We start from the raw sequence: 22,675 nt of genomic DNA on the forward strand, positions 1-22,675 counted from the left end.
CTTAACTTCTGCGCTCACTTATAAGTCTAAATTGGGACACTAAAGTCCAGCCGAAAGTAAGTAGAGCTCATTTCTTTCTTGAGTGACCTTTCTTTTTGAGATTTAGTTTTAAGCGGGATAGATGTTGATTTTTGGATCTCATTTTTTTGTAGAGTGAGTTAATTTTTTTCTAATAGAAAAATTTCTACTAAAAAATTGCATAGGAGTTGATTTCATGTCTGTAGTTTCGTTTTTGCGAAGTTTAGTTCTGGTGAATTAAAGAATTTTGATCTGACTGATTTGAACCCTTTTTGTATATTCGTCTGTCCTTTTTTTAAGAATCTATCAAAGTTTAGATAAAGTGTGAGCTGCTTTTTTAGAGACAGCCTATCTCTGCGTCAATTGTAAAACAGCCGAGAGATTGAGGACGAGCTTGATCGGAACATTATGTACCATCCCACATTAGCTAGCCTCCTTTTTCGTATTCATTAGCTTTTAAGTTTACCGATTAATTCTACTTCAGAAATATTCATGTCAGAATCAATACCTGATAATTTTGAGTCGGAATTGGAAGTAAACTCCGGAGAAAATGGGCTTGATGGTTCTGAAATCTCGTTTGTTATTGGCCAATCTGTTGAGCTTCCTACGATGGACGAGAGCAAAAGGCCTATTATTGGATACGAGTATGTTGATCACACGGCAGATATCCAGCTGCATGCCTGGGCACCAAAACTACAAGGCAAGTGTTGTGACGCAAACTTGCAGATTTCGTGTCCGGACAAAACAGTCCCAGACAAAATAGTCCCAATAAAACAGACAAAACAGTCCCGGACAAAATAGTCCCAAATAAAATATTGAAACAATTGTAAATACAATCTACAAACAATTAACAAACATAATCTATAAGTTAAACTTCTGAATGCATTGTTTTTAATTGATATGAATTAGGACTAAACCAAAAACTTGTTTAAAAATACATTATTAGTCAGAAGCTATGTTGTAATCAGCTTAATTTTTGTTCAAAGAAATACAATCATATGAATAACTTAAGGGGTTTCTTTCTTAATTGATGTGCACATGTTTGCAATCTTAAGTTCGGACTATTTTGTCCGGGACTGTTTTGTCTGTTCACCGCAGATTTAATTGAGAGAGATCAACCTAATGCAAATTGTGCTTACGAAAGGCTTTACATCTCTTGACAACAAGCTCTACTTGATTACTCGAATGAATTTCTCAAATGTGATTTTAAGTTGGTGTTTTCTGTGAATAATATCCAAAGACTTCCGCTCGAAATAAGTCTAGTAAGAGGTTTTTCAGGTGTGAAAAATTATTTCAAATTTTAGCTACTGACAACGATGGTATTGCTGATCCAATGGGTGAACTCTTAAAATATTAATAACCAACCTCCTGAATGTTGCAGTTTTGCTGGAATTTCCGAATTAGTGTTCTAAGCCGTTATAAGACCTACTTTCTGAAACTTGCATGAATAATGTCATTTGCGAGTGTATGCAAAGTTCATGATACATGCACATCAATTCCACAGCCAGTTTTTCAAACCATGTTTTAAGATTTAAAAAATTCATATAAAAGACGCTTAAATCTGAAAATGTAGAGAGGATTGTATTTGGATATGTGTTTAGCTGATTGATTCGTTTTTGTTAAGCTGGTTATAGCTTATCATAGCGTTTGGATGTTTCTAGCGATCTAAAAAAGAGCGCCTATCCTTAAGGGAACCTTGTTACAGCCAGGTATTGTTGAAGCCTCGTGATTTTAAAGAATAAATTCGATATACTTAACCAGAGTTTTATTATAGCTCCAAGCTGAGCTTAGAGTCTTGGTGGTTCTTTCTTAATATGAGGGTCGTTTTTTGTTTATGTTCTTACGTCATGATGCTCAAAATAGAAGTTTTGTCTATCTTTGCATGTGCGTCACTTAAGATCAGATCACCAATATACAACGTTTGTTAGTACTTAATAGTACTGTTAGTAATAACAGTAAATTGCTGTAATGGTGCTCTAATGACTTTACCGTCTTCGGGATTGGTGCTCCCAATTCTTCTTCCAATAAAAATTCAATACGGAATGAGATGTGTGTAGCTTCTAAAAATAAAACCGATTGTGCGCAAAGACAGTACAGAGCCCGTTAATGGTTAATGCCCTGCAGTCTGAACTGAGAGGTCGCGGGTTCCAAACTTTTTTGGTCAAAGTTTTTTGCACCATAAAAGCTTTTCCAGCCTTGCTAGTTGTTCGAGAGTGATTCCTCCGACGTTAGTCGGTTTGTTTGAAATTTCAAAGTTAAATAAGCAAAATTGATCAGTTTTTTTGTACTGCAGCGATCAGGTTAGCCAGAGGGAAAAATTCCCTTTTCTTAGTATATCCCTTAGTGTATATAGAGGGAGAACTTTTTCCACTAAAGAACAAAGCAACAAAACATTTGTCTTTTCAAGTAGTTTTCAGAATACGAACAGTTTTGTTTGTATGAAAATGTTAATCTTGTCACTATCCTTTCTTTTCATTACAAGTTGCTCGCTCTTGGATTCTTTTCCTTTGATAAAAATTCGATTTTAAATTTCTCTGTTTCGGAGCAATGAGCTTATTTTTTCGTTTAAAAGTTTTTTGGTTTAAGCAGAGTTCTTTAACCATTCTCTTCAGAAGATACCAGAAAAATGGTCACACCAGAAGTCATGCGATCTTGCCAATTTGGTCATGTGGCTCCACTTCAACTAGGCTTTGCCTCATTTCAACAATGCTCGGTACATTAATCCATTCGTACATGCAAAAGTAGAACTCTATTAATTAGTGTTTTAGTAATTGATGAATTCCTCAGTTTTCAGATGACGTGGCACTAATTTTAGGTAGATATTAGGCATATTAGGCATCGGGATTGAAATTAAATACGAGCTTACAGATTTTTTTCAGATAGCTGATTTAACAGCCATTAATTGCATCAGTAAATCGTTAGCTCAGTTTCTCATGTTGCCATCTATGTACTCCCTAATGTATATTTTTTTTACCTCACTCTTATTTCTGTAAAAAAATATTGAGCAATCTTGAGCGTCATTGTTTTCGGAATTAAATTTAAATGTGAGTTTTTGAAGGGTTAGCAATATAATTAAAATTTTATTGCAAAAATGAACAATTCGGCTTTACTAAGCTCGTTTTTTTACTAAGCTCGATCGTGCTCATAGAAATGTATTGCTTTTCGTAGCTCTTCTCGGAGTTTTTTTTAGAAGTTCTTTAAAATAATACCGAAGTTTTCCAAGCTCAAAAAAGCTATAAAAGATCTATATACATAAAATGTCTAATTATATTTTCAATTTTTTAAATTAAAGAATATAGGATGGTTCTGCTTCGACTGGCTGCCCAATTTATTCCAGCTATGTTTTTTGCAGATTATCGAGCATGAAGACTCAGACTCAAATAAAACTTATAAAATATTCACTATCTATTAATAGAATGAACTCAATTCTGATTGGACAAAAATGTAAATAAAAAGTATAAATACGAAATGCATAACACGAATTATTCATTCATTCTTCAATTGATTCTTGCGAAACTTAGTGCTATTTTCCAACCTCAGAACTTGTGAAATTTTCTCATCTTAGCAGAATACCGGACGCTTGCGAACCTAAACACTTAGAAAAATATTTGAAAAGGAAACATAAAAACGGTACACGGAACCTATATATTAGTAGGAACTCCTACCAGAATAGCTTTACAGAGAGCTATCATATGGCGACAGAGATCAAGAGCGTCATTCTGCAACACTAAAGAAACGGAATCAGAGAAAAATCATCACAGCTGAAGCTTCATAAAAAAAAAAAGAAACAATTGTCTCAAAATTCATGTTTATCTCAAATTAATGTTTATTCTTTTGGGAAATTTATCACTCAAAAACAAGCAAATTCTGGATGCCGTTTTACAACTCCCCAATGTCAAAATTGTTCCATCGATCTCCAAGAGGTATGGAATATTCATTATTAAAAATAAATCAAACTCATTAAAACTTAAACTCCCAGAAGGTGATATACACGAACTTATAGAAGCTAATACAGGAAAAACCAACTTAATCACCTCACAAAAACCAATACGCCAGACCTGCCCACTTTGTCGATTGAAAACAAACGGACAAGATCAACAGGAGAATTGTTCCTTTCACTCATAAATAACAACAACAGATATGGCCGCGCCGCACCCACCACACGTATCGCTCAAACGTTTTGCCGGACTACCCAACGAAAACTGGGACCAATTTGAAGGTCTTTTGAGAGCAAGCATAGCAGTTGCCAGAATTCCGGCGGATCACAACCAACAAGCCCGATACCTACATTTACACCTCGACGGAAACGCATTAAACTATTATCTACGCTTACCAGAAAACACACGAAACGACCTTGATGACGCATTAGAACAGTTACGCAACCGCTACTCAGGCCCAGACCAACGGCGTAATTTTGAGTTAGACTTACAGAGCAGAAAATTTGATCCCGTGAAGGAACAACCAGACGATTTTCTAACTGACTTACAGCGGCTTGCCAACTTAGCAATCGTCGATGACGTTGGTGCCGGAATTGACCGCAATGACGAGCGCACAAGAAGAATCCGAGAACAATTTATACAGGGGATGCCCTTCAAATACAAAAAAGTTCTTCTCAGAGAATTGGACAATGTCGGAGTAAACGACTTATGCTCCATAGTCAAAAGACGACTTCGAATAGACCAATTAAACCCAGAGCCAGCACACACCACAGCCTTCAACTCACTAACAAGCTCCCAAAACTCTGCTTTTAACCAAGCGGTCGAAAACATAATGGCAGCAGGAATAGCTTCAATTCAGGCATCAGTCTCACAAACAACGCCACCAAGATGGCCGAACACCACCCAAAATAAATTTAACAAGCCTTTCACAAACTACAACAGAAATAACACAGCATACAGAACGCCAAACCAAAATAGAAGCTTCTCAGGTTATCAAAACCGTCCTTTCTATCGAGGTAGAGGAAGAGGTACAAACGCGATAAGCAGATACAACAACCAAAGTCAACAATACAACCAGCGACAACGATCTCCCACGCCAATGCGCACTTTTTGCAGGATATGCGCAAGCAACGAGCATACCGCACGTGATTGCACTCAGAGGCAACCACCTTATCGCGACGCAACAATGCCATTCAACCAACAGCCAAAAAACTGAATAACCTACATGCTTTTCTACAAAAAATTTCTTACTGTACAACTAGCTATAACGAAAACGTCTTTCTAATTCCTATTCAATTAGGCTCAATTACAATGAAAGCGATAGCTGACACTGGAGCATTTAGTAGCGCTATGTCACAAAAACATTTTGATAAAATCTACAATCATCTAACGCAAAAACCCATAAAAAAGGCACCACCGGAAATTACGGTCTCCACAGCGTTTATGCATCAGTCTCAAATCTTATTCACGACAAAACTAACATTCAAAATTGGCCATTTAGAACTCACAGAGGACTTTATGGTTTTTGAGAAACTCTCAGGCATATTACTTGGATTCCCCTTTTTCGACAAAAATGAAATAACAATCGACGCCCACAACCGCTATCTACATTTCCCTGATTTCACATTTCAGCTGAATTTGATGCAGACAGCAGGCTCAAAAACATCAAAACGATTCAATAATAAGCGTAAAATTTATCTAAAAACAACCGCTCGAGTTATCATTAACCCCGGCGAACAGAAAATGATTGAACTCATGCCCTATCAACCATTAGAAGCAGATCACCAAATTGGAATAGTAGAGCCCACAACAAAATTCGAAAACATAGGAGTTTGCCTCACGAGTACGATAAACAGAATGCTAAAGGACAAACCAATTCAACTAATGGCTATCAACACAACGGAAGTACCGATCACAATCGAAAGAAACACACTACCTGCAACCTTCACGATAATCACACCCGAACAAGCTCGCTATCTTATCCCATTAGAGCCCAAGTTGCTGGAAACAAATAATTTCTCAAAGACAAGAAAAACCATATCGAAACATATTGAGAAAGTAGCGAAGGGCCAGCTAAATCACATCACAATTAACCACAACGCAAAATATTGGTTCCCAACCCCAGAGACAACTGAAGATCCATCCAAACTCACAGGACTAGAAAAACGGATTTACGAAGAACTCATTCGCTTCAAGAAGAGAGAGTCCATTCGACCACTGGATAATGCAGAGGACCGAAAAATATTCTTGGAATCCTTTAACTGGCACGGAAGTGTCCTAACAGACGACGAAAAGAAGAAGACAGAGGATCTCTTATTGGAATTCAACGATATATTTACAAGACATCGCCTTGACATTGGCTACACCTCAAAATTCTCAGTAAAACTGACGCCTGATACTGATAGACCAGTATATTCAAAAAACCAAAGAGTTTCCATCCACCTCAAAGACGATCTCCTAGTAGAACTCGCCTTATTACAATACTACGGCGTGATTACAACGTTGCCATTCAGTAGATATTCATCACCAATCTTTGCAAAAAGAAAACCGAATGGCAAACTACGAATATTAATAGATCTGCGTAAAATCAACCACTTGATTCGAAATGACTATAACAACAACAATTTCCCAATAGCAACACTGGCTGACGCAGGAAGCCATCTTGCAGGCAAAAAGCTCTTTTGCAAAATGGATGGAAGCCACGGATACTACTCCGTGCCAATGGCCGACGAGCAATCCATTCAACTGCTCGCTTTCAATTTTGCATCGCGAACTTACGCATTTAAAAGATTAGCACAAGGACTGAGCAGAAGTGTTAGCGCATTCAGCTCATTCATGCGACAGAATCTTGACCCCGTAATTACCGCTGACAAATGTTTTCAATACGTAGACGATATTGGAATAGGTGCTCATGATCTCCCAGATATGCTGGAAAAACTATCAGCAGTCTTTACGTGCATCAGAGAATCAGGAATGAAGCTAGCTACAGATAAATGCGCCTTTGGTTTGAAGGAAATTCAGTTCTTGGGGAACACGATAACTTCAGAGGGTTTGACCCCCATCAAACAGAAAATCGCGACGTTTCTCAGAACATTCAAGATGCCGAAAAAGGTTAAGCAAACAAAAAGAATGATCGGTTTCTTCAATTTTTACAAAGCCTTCATACCAGAGCTCGGAGAAAAGCTGCTTCCTTTTTACAGATTACTTAAGAAAGAAACAGACTTTGAAATAAGAGAGGAACACACCATAATGCTAAAGAAACTGACACAAGATCTACAATCAGCCTGTGAAATATCACTGAGGCTACCGATGACCAATAGACAATATGTCATTATGGCCGATGCATCATTCTATGCTGCTGGATTTGTATTAATGATCGAGGATTACACCCAAACGGCAAACGGAACGTCTGAACACAAAATTTATGCACCTGTAAGTTTTGGATCACGTATTTTCAAACCAAATCAACTCAAGATGTCAATCTACGCGAAAGAATTTCTTGCTGTTCATTTTGCCCTTGATATGTTTGCAAACATCCTTTGGGGATGCGAGAAACCAGTACTAGTCCTGACAGACAACAGAGCTGTCACCAGATTCTTTCAAACAAAGATCATTCCACCAACGCTGTGGAACGCATTAGATCACGTATTGAGTTTTGACATAATACTAGGACATATCCCTGGAAAAGCCAACCTCGCGGCAGATTACCTCTCAAGGATACACATAAACCCGAAGGAGAAACTCACACTTCGCATCAACTCGAAGATACCAATCAGTGAAGTCCAAATTGACACTACCGCCGAAGTCCCGGACAACTCAATTAATACACTCCTGCACGCAACATCCAAGGAAAACACTAGGAAACACTATCTTTTTCAGACCGTCAACGAAACAGACCAAACAGAAATCATTGAGGAGGTTCATATTCAACAAATAAAACCGGCGCAGCTCCAGGCAATACACGAACACAATCCAATGGACGACTTTGATACAACCGGTCACTCGCCACTGAATCTAAGAGCCGAACAACAAAAAGACTCAGACATCAAAAGAGTTATCCTTTGGTTCGAAAGAGGCCCACCAACAACCGCCCAATATCTCTCAGCAGACTTGAAAAAGTACCTGAAACAATACCCAAGACTCGCTATGTTTGACGGAGTGCTACACAGAAAGTTCTACAATCACACGGGCAACAGCTTCATCAAACAATACTGTGTTCCAATTCACTTGCAAAAAGAAGTACTCTTCCGCATCCACAACAGTGTCTGGAGCGGACATAAAGGTGTGTCGCGTACCATAGCCGAATTTCGGAAGCGGTTCTATTTCCCCAATTTCACCGAAACACTAACTGACTACATCAGAAACTGCGTGACTTGTTTACAAACTAAACCTAGTCCCACAGCAGCTTTGAGACCGCCTCTACAACCAATGTCTTCCTTACAAAATTTTCCAGCAGATGTACTCCTCATCGACCTTGTCGGCAAAATGCACCCTTCACCGTACACCTTCATATTATCCGGGATAGATGTCTTCTCGAAATACTTATTCGCAATACCTCTGATGAAAGGTGACGCCGACGTTGTAGCCCGAGCGCTTATTTCTATCTTCCTGAAACATTCATACATTCCATCACAGATAATCTGCGACCTAGGGACAGCTTTCACATCACATTTAATGAGCGAACTTGCCACAATTCTTGAGATCAAACTCAAACACTGCACATTGAAACACGCACAAACAATTGGATTACTCGAAAGAAACCACGCCCCACTCAAACAAATTCTGCGAATAAATGAAAACCAAACGTCTTCTGACTGGCATAGATACGTTGATATTGCAGTATTCATACACAACACTACCTACGCTCCAGCAATAGGGTGTACGCCATCAGACGTATTTCACGGACGCACACCAGTCAACCCACTCGACCTACGCTTTCAAAACACACGTCTTTGGCAACACAAGCCAAAAGCGGATTGCATAAAGGAAATCCAGGATAAAACAACTGAGCTATTCGCTTCCGTGAAAGAAAATCTTATTCATTCATACCTCAAATACAAGAAATATTACGACAGGAAAGCCAATGCATCTCCTCTGAAAGAGCACACTTATTGCCTCATTTTGGACCCAAAATGTACAACACAAATCGCAACTATGAACAAACAACAGAGCAGATGGATTCCTATGTACAGAGTGGAAAAGAGACTCACAAATGCCAACTATATTGTGCGGAAAATTAACACAAACTATACACAATGTGTACACAGAATGCGATTGCGACCAATAAAACCACAATATGAAATCCAAGACTTAGCATCAATCGACCCTCGAAATTTTGAGGCCGATCCCTCAATCCCTGAAGAGGAACGAGAACCTCAGTTCTTTGATAACCAGATCGAGAACCACATCAACCAAGAAGCAATGACTCTACCCAGAACAGTGCCAGAAACGAGATCAATCAGTTTCAATCAAAATGTACAAACAGCGAGCTTCTCAGCACGAGAACCGCCAACAAACCATCAACAAATACAACAGGAAACTATATACGACGAAAATACATTCTTTGTAGAAGGCTCCGTGCCGTCTGAAGCAAGAGAAACACCAGAAACAATAGATGTGGGAGATTACGTCTTTTCCGCAAACAGTAATTTCCCTCAAACAGATGCACGATTTGGCTCACAAAGGCCCTACAACCTGAGACGAAGCGACCACCTTGCATTGGCAAGAGAGCACTCAGTATATAACAGCCTACAAGTTTCCGAAGAAGATCCGCAAGTGAAAGTGATCACTTACTTCCCACTCAGTCATTACCCTGACCCTGACCTCTCCATTGTTTTCAGTGATACAGAAAACAGCGATATAGAAACTAGCAGCAGTGACCCCGAGTCCTCGCTTGAGTTCTATTTCTCAATAGCCTCGGGAAACATCGAGGATACCTTCAATTCTGCGGAAACCAACACTTCAGTGCCCCAAAACAATGATGCAACTGAACAAACACCAGGAATGGAAGATTCTCTGCGAAATTCAGCAAACGAATTAGCAGTAACCAACTCCCAAGAATATAACGAGGTAGCATCGTACGACGATCCAGTATTCGAAACAACAGAAACTGACTCAGACATTAATTTCCAAGGTCCTAGGCACTCATCGCCATTAAGGCATAGGGTACCTCCCAGAGAATTAATAGACCTAGGCCCAATTTTACCAAACAGAAGACGGGTCATTCCACTAACTCTCCATAGGCAACAAATTGACGGTAATCTTCATCAAACTCTGGACTACGCAACGGATACAGAAGATTCTTTACTATGACGTCATTACTTTACTGCTCCGTTCTTATTGGCTATTATCTCGCCCAATGACAATCGCTTGTATTCACTATATATACCACAAAAATAACTAGTAAAATCATTCTTCAACTTTACTCACTTCGAAATCAGCAGCATTCTCAACTCGAAAAAAAAAACAACCCCATTCATAAACCATGTTCAATTACCTTCCAGAACAAGCTATAGCCTGCTTCCTACTTTACTTATTGACAAATATTCAAACCGCCTCAAGTAACCAGCCGGCAGTGGCAACTAAAGATGGTGTACTTTTTAACTTACATCAGAAAATTCTCTTAACAGAAAAATTTGTAAAGACAGAAATTCTAGTCCCTTACCCAGTCTACAATAAAACAGTAGAGTCGAAACTTACAAATCTCACTCGAGAACTGGCAAGTATGTGGACTTCAAAGAATTATGGTTGCCCACTCAATTATACCAACATGACTGAATCAACATCTGGTTTACAATGGATCGCGAAACAAGCTATCATGGAAAACGAACTCGCACAGCAGGATATCGAAACCTTAAAAATAGAAATGTCACAACTCCTCCGCTCACACGCCGCAACGGACACAACTTTTTCTCGAAAACCAAGGGCAGCAGCCGCTGCAGCCGCAGCTGCTGCAGTTCTGGGAATTGGCATTGGCGCAGGAGACAAACTCCTGTGCTTTATCAAATCCGTATTTGGAGGATGCGACAAACGGGTAAAACGAAACCAAGAAAACATCAGACAAGCCATGGCTTACCTCCAATACCTGACAGAACATGTCGAACAGATAACAACTTCACAGAACGAAAAATTCTTTGTAGTCTCGGGAGAACTTAAAGCAATAAAAGAGGCGCAGGACGAGATAATTAAAACCCAAAACAGGAACTGGGAGCTAGCAGAGGGGCAGTTCACTGCGCTCCGTCAGAATGTCCACCATATGAGAAATTGCGTACAATACCTTTATGTACGCGAACAAATAAACCAACACAGTCTTGTCTTAAGCAATATCTTTCAGACAATTCTGGCGAACATTAAAACCTACAGAGCAGCTCTGTACACCTTTAGAATAAACGTTCTGAATTCACTAACACCACTCATGAACCAGCTATTACCTATGTCGCTGGTACCTCGTCAGCAGCTCCATGAAATCCTTACAATGGTACACTTACAACAAAATGGGCTACAGGACCGATTGTCACTTGCCATACCAATCCAAGACATTCTCTCGTACTATGAGACAAAATTGGTCACACAAGTTGAGGCAATTGAATCAGGTCTGATCCTGACACTGGCCATACCGATGGCATCAAAGAGCACAGTTATGAATGTGCTGCATGCCATTCCCATCCCCATGCTAGACGGGGATACAGGCAAAGCATTAGTTTGGCGTTTAGAAGCCAAATACATGGCCGTCTCGGACGACGGAGAAGAACTCGCGTTTATCGATGACAAAGAGCTCGAAAATTGTATTGGGTCCCAAAAATATGCAATATGCACAAAAGCCATACCTACAGAGCAGACTTATCAGTCTTGCATGGCTACACTTTTATACCACGACGACGAGCTACTTGCATTGCAACGCTGTCAATTGGATGTAATCGAATTGCCATTGACTGAAAAGGCTCGCAATCTCGGCTTCGGTCGTTGGTTAATTACGTCAACAAGCAACGACTACACACTCATCGAGAGCGCAGGGAATGGCAGCAATCCCTTAGCAAGGATTGAGCATCCTGGATGCAGAGTTTGCATCATTACACTGGGATGTGGAAAACAACTGCGTGGACCAAACATTCATTTACGATCAGATCTTACAGCTTGCGATTCGGTACCGGCAATACGACTTGACTTCCAATTACCTGACCCAATAAGTACCATCTTTAACCTCCTACCGCCACTTGAAGAATTACCAAGTTTCTCATCAAGATCAGAAGCACAAATTCAAATTCTACATCAGATACAGCCACAATTCCAACAAATTGATTCAAGAAGAACCAGCAAACAAACGATCGAAAAAATTGCACAACCAATATTGGAGAAGATTCAAGCACTGAAACCAAAGCTTGAGAACAGACTGAAAGAATACATTCCATGGCAAATGTCATTATTATTTGGATTCCTTTCATTCCTGATAAGTGTTTTTCTACATCTCACATACTCACATTTTTTACATAAATGGGCAAAACTACACCGCCGGTTTCCTTTCCGAATAACACACGAAGGGAGAAAGATCAAAACGAAGCCAGTGCAAGTAGTTGCAATCAATGACTATGAATATCTACAAGAGCATCCTGAACATCCACTACATAAATGTTCACTTGTTCTGCCTTTGGAAATTAAAAACGAATTTGACACCCAGCAGGACAACGATAGCACACGAGTACGTACACCGTACACCTTTTTGAGGGACTACATCAAACGACTGAAAAGATCGGAAGAGCCCACACTAACGATTGAACATATTAACAGACCTCCACCTGTCACTTCTCAACCAATTTATACTCATATACCAGACCATACACAACCAAAATTGCCCACCCATTACGGAGCATACCCGCTTCGAACCATGAACACCGGAAGTGTCTAAGAGAAAAAAATTTTCATTTAAAAGAAAAAAAAAGGAAAAAAAAATTTTTTTACAAAAATCTGAGAAGCAAAAACGCCTAAGTCCAAAAAATTTCCCTTGGAAAGACTAATTTTGAAAAAAATTACAAGTGTCGAGAAAAATTTTCAACTTTAAAGTGCGATATCTCGAAAACTAGAAGAGCTACGACCCTCAAACTTTCAGCCCAAAAATCGGACTCAAAAAAAAAAGAATAACGGATCCCCGGGCTCCTCGTGGAACCCGGCTTAAAATTTTTCCTAAGTCTTTCCTCAAAGATACTATTTCAAAATTTGGAAAAAAAAATCAAAAAAAAAAAAAACCGGAAACTTAAAAGAAAAAAAGAAAACTTTTACATTACAATGCTAATCTCATCAGCCTCCAAAACGCCGCTTAGTTATCAGCTCAAGCGCTAAAGATGTTTGCGCATAAATAATCGCAGTCCAGCATTAACACAAAAACCAACGGAAAGACACGCGAAACAGAAATTAGCAACAGCGGTATTCTTAATATTCGAGCAAAAGCAGACCTATCAGGTTCTTTGATTTTCAAATCCAAAAAGAGGACATCAGGGACCATCAAACTCTAGTAACAAAACAACAACCAAGGAATCACATTCTAAATAACCGAGAAAAATGATAAATCAACTTACCTGCCACATAACAGAATCAAACCAGAATAACTTTAAATAAAACGAAATCAAATACAGTTTTAACCTCACACGGGGAAGCGAATGTGTGAAATGCAACGCAACTCAGACCCCAAAAATGAAAAATATACACGATTTAACAAAGAGCTAAAGCGAAAATGGCAATTTGAATTACCAACCAATCACAAGACAGGGAATTATTTTCAGAAAAGCGGAAATATTTGGGGAAATGCATTATTTCACTATTTATTCCTTGAATGCAGAAAACAGACTCCAGTAGCAGCATTTACTAAATTGTATGGAAAAACAAAATTTTGAATGGCTGAACCCATTTACGAATTTTTCATAGAAATACAAAACCCAATCTTTACATCCCTTAATCATTACAACGCCACAATCGATAGTTATAGAATCTCCTTTTTCTTACACCAGGAACCACTCATCCAACTTAATATACGCCAGGAATTTATTATCAACGACACAGTGACCGTGCACACATACCCTGTTATAATTGACTACACATCCCCCGTTTGGTTAGAAATCCAAAACTGCATAAATAACAATAACCAAAACGCCAACATTGATTTCATTTTTCACCATCCTTTAGTTATTGGCAACCTCCCTCAACACTCACAGCATCCCGAGCCTATCCCCGACACCCCAGAATCCCCCGACTACGAAATTATTTCAGATGAGCCTTTAACCCCTTCCCCAATCGCAAGTTCCCCCTTCAGCCAACCCCCTTACTCGCCATAGACAATTCCAAACTAAAATCCCAAACACACTAATGTCCAGGTCCTCAACCCCCGAATTTCTCTCACTCGAACATTATGAAGACACTCTCCCATATTTTGATTTTATATCCACAAGATTTACCCTATTTATGTATTTTTATATAGATTTTAATATTTCCTTGTGTTATTTTGATCAATACCTTAAATTTCCTGATGAGTCCATTGTGTTCTGGGTAACCACGTTCGAAAATACAACCCACAAAGTAATTTTTGAAAAAAATTCTCCCTCCTACATTGACGTTATTTCATTTATAGAACTTAGCACAGAGGAATTTTTACACGGGGAATTTGAATTACTAAATATTAATTAAAATGAGTAATTTAAACGATAATGTAAATTCGCCCTTCATTAATTGGGATATTTACCGACAAGACCATGACGAGGGTTACTTCCCAACAATTCTCCCTTTCCCCATGTACCTTTACTTGCGTCATGGTCGCCGAGCAATGCTAGTCACATTTGACGACTACATTGTCCGCAATGACGGTACCATTTCCCTTTTTGTAGAATTTGTTGACCCGGGATACACCCTAAAGACCGTCACCTTTAGCCCCAACTGTTTTGACTATCAACAAGTTCTCGACAGTCTTAAAAACCCCAGCAACGACACCCTCGAACCAACATTCGAACTACACAATGAATGATTCTCTGTTACTTCGACCCACCCCTCCTCATACCCCTTCACACTAATCTCATTCCCCACTAAAATGCATTTTGATGTAAACCTTGTGTGTATATATTGAACAAGATTCCATTATATTCCTTTTACAAATTCTTAACAAAAACTTAGAAAATTACAAAAAAAGCAGAATACTCATATTTAACCCCTTTTTACGGTTCAAAACACTTTTGTACTCATTCTTATCTGATTACTTAGACCTCTGTTATCATCGAAGACCGCATGAGAGAGCGCGAACAACCACTACAAACCACTCAGCACAACATAATAGGTGAGAGAAAAGTTTTAAAAAAAAAGTGTATGTTTCTCCGGAAAAAGTGTTACGCGGGTAAATTGACATCAAACTCTAACTAATTACACTTATTTCTTCCAAAAAAACTTACTTTTAACGCTGAAGCAGTATTTCCCAACACGGGGCAATTATTTTTTAACGAATACCCTACATCATATTGGGTACGTCGAACTGACAAAAAGATCGATTTCTTCTCAAAAACAATTATTCTGCACCTGAATTGGCATCAAACTATTATTGTTCAACCATATTTGTAGACATATATCACCATCTTAGCTCGGAATAACAATCTTTAAAAGGTCGGGCAATTACTTTTTCATAAATATTCACACCTGCCGTAACCCAAATTATTGAAACTGGAACTTACGTTAAAGCTTGGAAGGATCCTTTGGAGGCAGGAAAGTGTACACAATTGGTTGTTCTTCCAGCTCGCCCACGTCTCCCGTTTTACTCAATTTATTAGACTTACGCACACCCCCCACTTAATCCTTTTCTTATATGGTCTCTTAGTCATAGTGAATTCATTCTTTACTAAAGATTGTATATGTTCCGTAACATCTGAGGAGCCACCGACGTCCTTATCTCTCTTTAATGCCCATTCTAAAGCGGCTTCCTTGCCTTTGTCTTTCAAAAGTTTCTCAACAACTCCCTTTCGAGCCCCTAACCCAAATGAAGTAAATGTCCTTTGGGCAACTCTTGAATTTCGTAAGTCATGTGCTTCCCAACCAGTAACTAGGGAGACTCCCAATGACATTGTTAAAACAGCATGAGCACAGAGTGATGGCTGACATAAAACACTAGACTTATTTGATAAATAGAACCAAATATCACTCGGCAGCTCACTAGCTTTAGGACCACGTCTAATTAATTCCATGAAATACTGGGGTGTTCCTACAACATTATCAAATGCGATGGACGTCGTGTAGCTCCCACAAATGAGAAACAGTTTTTCTCCTACAATTGTCTTTGATATACTATCACTCCCACCTATTTCTATATGTGATCGTGTCCACCAAGGACCAAACTGTATCATTGCATCTCTCCTATTACAATCTAGGTCAGAGGGAACTTCTCCATTTAGAATTCCTTCAATATTAAATGTCCAGCCGACTGAGCCATACAAACCATCATAAGCTGACACTTTAGCATATATGCGTGATTCATCATGATAAGCCGGCATATTATCAATAAAATTTTCTACTTGATTTATATCAGCAAGCGCTTCCACTTCTCTACAAAAGTCTTCCTTTATTCCGACTATTTCTTCATTTCGAATCTCTAACGGCAATTTCGGCCAACCGTTTTCACCTACTATTGACCCCCTCCCCTCTTCAACTAACTTAGCCCTTAATTGATGCCAACTCTTCAACCCAGATCCGTCAACCCATGGAACTTCCTTCCACCCAAGTTCTATTAACTTACCCCTCTTTAGATACTCCTCCTTAAACTTACTTATATCCCCCAATAGATCACTTCTTTGCCGGGTATGCCTAAACAAGGCCATATTAAATATTGTATCAAATGAAAACAAAAACTTTAAAACTATAAAAACAAAACGAACCTTTCTGGATGTGTCGATAGAATATTTGACACCTTTAACCCAGTTAACTGTCGAGCCATAATACTTCACTGAAATAATAATTCTAAACTCGACAAATAATAAAACCAAAAAACCATTTCCAAATAAAACCGAGCAAACACAATTTAAAAGAATCTACCCCCCCCCCCTTCCCCCAACAAATTTGTACCAAAAACTCGTGACCGCTCGCAGTCAATCTAAGTATTAAATATTCAACTGAAATTCAAATCACTGATTCACAATCACCGTTCCCATTAAAATTCCCCCAATTTCTGTCAGTCCATTTCCTCCTAATCCCACAAAATCTAATCACAAAAGACATTTGGGAACCACTTCAATTAACTCTTACCACATTTCCCAAAAAAAAATTTGCATTAGTTCATCTCAAATCTAATCTTTACTGACGTTACAACTAATGCTAATGGACTTCTCTGGGCCTTCTAATCACACTAAGAACGAGATTGCCAATGCAGCTACGCAAGGAATAATAGCAAAACTAATCCCCTGAGCTCCAGATGCCTCCACCCATTCACCGCATACAGAATGACGAAAGGGGACAAAGCTCACATTTCTATCCCCAACGACAAAAGTTGTATTGTACTGGCAACAAATTGCCACAGAATCATTCCGAGGAATCTTCTCACAAGCAAAACTGACACACAAAAGTGCACATAACAAACCCACAAAACTGAACATTTTCGATCTAGAAAAACTTGACACTACTTAAAACCAGAGATCAAACTCACATATTAATGGGTTTTCCAACCCATGCTAAACGCTTTTCTAGATAGCCGCAGTATCGAGCATGAAGACTCAGACTCAAATAAAACTTATAAAATATTCACTATCTATTAATAGAATGAACTCAATTCTGATTGGACAAAAATGTAAATAAAAAGTATAAATACGAAATGCATAACACGAATTATTCATTCATTCTTCAATTGATTCTTGCGAAACTTAGTGCTATTTTCCAACCTCAGAACTTGTGAAATTTTCTCATCTTAGCAGAATACCGGACGCTTGCGAACCTAAACACTTAGAAAAATATTTGAAAAGGAAACATAAAAACGGTACACGGAACCTATATATTAGTAGGAACTCCTACCAGAATAGCTTTACAGAGAGCTATCATACAGATTTTTTAATTTAAAAGGCAAATATTTAGAGGTAAATAATGTGAACAGAGAATAAAATGGGGTGAAGCACGCTTTTTCTCACTATCCTCAAAGAGTTGATTTGATTTTAGGTTATTTTTCATGGCATTTTTTGTGAGTTTTTGCGTGGCGTGAGTTTTATCTTAGATGATATTTGTTCTTTCGCATGGAAAATTATTTGTCACGCGACATAGCCCACTCTCAAAACGACTCATGCTTTCTTTATATGGAGCTAATGTCACCTGAGGGATTTCAACTCTAAATGAAGGTCATTCGATGGGGTTTTTCGGAAACGTTGAATAACTTTTGACTTTAGCTATGCATCATAGTAATTAGTAAAAGCTGATTTTTTGACAGTTTTTTTTGCATTATCTTTTAAAGAGACTACATGTCTACGAAGCAATCGGGGCTCTTTTATGGTAATTTGACAGTTGTTTTTTATATACGTGATTTTTTGTAACAATAAGCAGAAGTTAACTCACATTTTAAAATTCTATAAATTTATAAATTAGACCAGTATAAGAAGGCCCGCTGAGGCTTCTCACATTTATTTTTCGAAAATGGCATATTTATCATTTCTCGAAACTTCATAGTCAACTGCAGACTCAGTTCTGTATCTGTTGTTATATATACTTGGTAAAATCAAAAAGGTTGTTGCAGCCAATTTTGGCCTCATGCAATGTTTGATCTGATTTTATGTAATTATTGTTATCATCTCACTGATCTTGTAAAATAACTTATCAACTGTAAAATGTTAGTTAGTGCTTGTTTTGAATGTAATGGTATGTTATAGATGCCTTCATTCAATGTGCCTATGCAATGTTCGCGTACATGACGGACCTGGATACAGTAGATATTGCCTCATCAGTAGAATTGCAAGCAGAAGCAACTGGAGATGGCCTGGACTCACTCCTCTACCACTTTTTAGACGAACTCCTTTTCCATTTTTCAGCCGAGTATTTTGTTCCAAAAACAATTGAGATTACGAAGTTTGACCGTGAAGCATTGAAGATAGATGTAACAATAAGTGGGGAGGATTTTGAATTGTCAAAGCACCCACAGGTTAGTAACCGAGTGAATTTTAATTAAATATCAGCTTCTCGTTGTTGCAAAAGTCCGCGAGGGTGAGGTGGGCTAAATTAAATCTGATTAAATTAAATTTGGATGGGGTAGTTTAGTCGATAAAAGTTTACAATTTCTAAGAATATATATTGCACGTGCGTCTGGGGGGTGCAAATAATATGCGCCCACTAAGCTGGGGGGCACAAACGGAAAAGATCCAAAGTATTTGTATGAAATTCATTTTTATAATTTGCCTAGCTGTCTTGAAACGATCATTCGTAGTCTGGAACATTAATTCAATTATTCAAATCTAGACGAAATAAACACTTAAGTTGATTTATCGATTATTGCGATCGTAATATGTGCTAAGTTTGCACAAATATTTGAAATAAGCAGGTTTCAAAAAATAATTATATCGCCCAACGTGGGGCTCGAACCCACGACCCTGGGATTAAGAGTCCCATGCTCTACCGACTGAGCTAGCCGGGCTTGCTTCTAATCTTTGGAATGTTTTCAAAATCGTTATTTTTAATGGGGATTGTTTAGTTGATAAAAATTTACCTTTTCTAAGACTTTTAAGCTTTTTGTAAGCTCGCGTTAAATTAAAGAACGGCTCTTTTTTAAAGTTTGCTCAGCGATCTTGAAACGATCACTGGTAGCTTACAACAACAATTCAGTGTTTCCAATCAAGATGAAGTAAATACTTGAAGCTTTTTTCAATAAGTCGATCACTGCTTTATCATGAAGATGTGCACGTTTGCACAAATATTTGAAATAAGCAGGTTTCAGAAAAAATAATGATATCGCCCAACGTGGGGCTCGAACCCACGACCCTGTGATTAAGAGTCCCATGCTCTACCGACTGAGCTAGCCGGGCTTTCTGCTTGACTTTGAAATGATTTCCGAATCGTTTATTTTAATATCAGCAAACCTAAAATCTTCATACTTGTTGTGGATATATGGCTAGTAGCCTCTGAATCTTGCAGAATCTTCCTAATTATGAACTCCTGCAGCGCCAAAAAGTTGAACACGCCATAGCTCATATAGATCGTTCCCCCAACTTGTCGCGTCCGGATGACGTCAGCTTGGCTAATCGCGATGAGAACAAGAATCAGAGCAATTTTTCATCAATTTTTCATGCAACTCGTTCGATCCAATCTGTAGAAACCAAAATATGGGAAAATACTTATTTGGTTCAAACACTTTACTCAAGAAGCTGAAGGTGATTTTATCCAAACCAATATTTTGTTCATTGTGAAAAGAAAGAGATCCTAATTCTGTAGATCATAGCTCTTAATAATTAATTTTAAATGGTACATTAAAAATATTATAGGATTTACCCGCAATTTATTAGGCTATGTAAACCATTATTAGTGCAAAAACGCACAAAACAAATTTTCAGAGACGTGAGTAGCAAAGGAAATATTTCCAGAATAGATTGTGAGTTTCTGTTGTTTCAACTGTTTCAGGGCACAGAAGTGAAGGCTATAACATACTCCAATCTCCAAATTCACGAGAAAGAGAACATGTGTGACGTTTTTGTCATTGTGGACATTTAAAGGAAGTAACGCACTGGATGTTCAACTCAAGCACGATCACGATGAAGCGATTCCGCCTCAGAAATAACTGCTTCAATTAGACCTGAGAGATGTGATCTTGTTATTTGCACCATTGAACCCAATTAGTGTTACATTCTATAACTCATATTTGACCTTCTGGTCGGCAATATGAACCTTTAAAGCTGAAAGCTGTGTAGAATTGATGACGCGAGGTATTGAATAGCGTTCAAATGATTGATCAGAGAGCGAGTGACAGTTGTCATTAAATGTCAGGAATTGATTCTCGTTTCTCAGGTATCCCAACCATATAAGCCCAACCATATAAGCTCGGAAACTTGAAGATTGGAAGTTTCAACATCTGACATCTAACAGCAATATATTTTGATAAGATTCTGATCTTTGCTGCTAAACGCAGCTGGGATCCTTTCAATAAATTGTTTTCTTTGAACCAACTGAAAATTTTCGCTTAACAATTTTGACTTTTCGAAACTGGTGCCATGTTTTACTTTCATTCTTAATAGTGGTATATGTTAACCTCTAATGTAGTTGTTTGAAGCCCACTATTGAACTTCTTAGTCCCATTTAGGCTCCCCCTCCCTCCCCCACCTACTGAAGCGGGCTGCAATTGATTAGAGCTCCCACTAGTTCGAGAGCAATTCTTCTGACGTTTAATCGGTTATGTTTAAGATTGGTTCTGGCGTACACCAAAGTCTTCTAGAAGTTGTTTCAATCAGAGCGCCTTGCTGAAGTGCTGCCTTGGTATTCGACTGCTGATGAATTTGACCTGTTTCTGCTGCTCTACTCTTTTTGAGCTTTTGGTAGCAGTCATTATTGACGAGCGGTCGTTCCTGTATCCAGACGCAATCTTAACAGTTTTCCAACCATGCCGCTAACGCAGATGTTTTGCTCAAGTGTTGAACTGTAATTGACAGTGTCTTTTTAATAGTCGCACAGCGATAGCTGGGGCTATTATTGGCCTTCTCTTGGTTTTTTAATTCAAAGAATTCGAATTGTATTGGGGCGCTGTCTTTTTTTAAGATCTGTTCACACATTTTCATGATTTTTGAAGTCAAATTGGAGTAGTGATTTTGGTCACGCCGAAACAGGAAGTGGAATGAAAAAGCGAGAGGTGTTGCGGCGTGAATTTTTTTCGCTCTAATTTTAAAGTAGAGTGCGAAAATGGTGTTTGAACAAAAATTCTGTCTCAAAGTAGTCCTGATCTTCTACTTATCTTGCGTGCTTTGTGTTTGGCCAGTTTGCCCCCAACTTCTCGTTCTGGACCGATTAGCCCGGTCTGGCGTCTGAGTCTCTGGGTGGTCTCATTAGCTTTCGAATTTCATTATCTTGGTGAGACTTGACCTCGTCCTTCATTTCGCATGTGGTATTTTTGTCTTTCGAATCGGTCAGTACTAACCATTAATAGTAGGTTTAATGACACTATCGAGTTTAGGAGCCGCCTTGACTTGTGCATCATCTTCGGAGCTTAGTCTTCGAAATCTGTGCAGTTTTACTAATCTTTAAGTTCAGCAAATGGTGCTGTGATTAGCAAAGGGGCTGTTGCTCTGGAGAAGAGAGATTGGTTGGAGAAATAAATTGTCATTTTCGGAGGAGTTCATGATGGGTGTTCACTTCGATGCTGCTAAGTGTGAGGTGCTATTGCTTGTTGATCTTTTTCATTTTAAATATCTCTACTATTTTGGAAACTAATTTCATACAAAGAGCTGTTTATTTTTAATACTGTTTATTTAATATTCTTCAAATTTCTGATGAGTCTGGTTGTTTGCGTTTCAGGATCTATTTAGGCTTGTTTTAACGCGAATCGGTATCGATCTTCGATTCGAAGCATATGGCTGAGCTATGACTTCTGAAACAGAATCATTTTTCGACTTCGTGATATCAAATGACTGTGACGAGGAGAAATATGATTTTTTAAAGCTCTTCTCACGGTTTTATTATTTTTTTCAAATGACTGTGACGAGGAGAAATATGATTTTTTAAAGCTCTTCTCACGGTTTTATTATTTTTTCAGA

At 38.5% G+C, this 22,675-nt stretch overlaps 1 protein-coding gene and 2 non-coding genes across 3 annotated transcripts; 1 reads left to right on the plus strand and 2 right to left on the minus strand.

Moving 5' to 3' along the window:
- The first annotated feature begins 506 nt into the window (after positions 1–506).
- On the plus strand, positions 507–22,448 carry LOC142338670 (protein archease-like). Its single transcript, XM_075388533.1, has 3 exons — positions 507–718; positions 18,818–19,086; positions 20,556–22,448. Exons 1-3 carry the CDS (start codon positions 511–513, stop codon positions 20,643–20,645), a joined length of 567 nt encoding a protein of 188 aa, XP_075244648.1. The 5' UTR covers positions 507–510; the 3' UTR covers positions 20,646–22,448.
- On the minus strand, positions 19,503–19,575 carry Trnak-cuu (transfer RNA lysine (anticodon CUU)). The gene has a single exon. It is a non-coding gene; the product is annotated as a tRNA-Lys (tRNA).
- On the minus strand, positions 19,891–19,963 carry Trnak-cuu (transfer RNA lysine (anticodon CUU)). The gene has a single exon. It is a non-coding gene; the product is annotated as a tRNA-Lys (tRNA).
- Positions 22,449–22,675: the final 227 nt, after the last annotated feature.

Source organism: Convolutriloba macropyga, chromosome 4 (assembly GCF_964194025.1).
Source record: "Convolutriloba macropyga chromosome 4, txConMacr16.3, whole genome shotgun sequence".
Taxonomy (NCBI): domain Eukaryota; kingdom Metazoa; phylum Xenacoelomorpha; order Acoela; family Convolutidae; genus Convolutriloba; species Convolutriloba macropyga.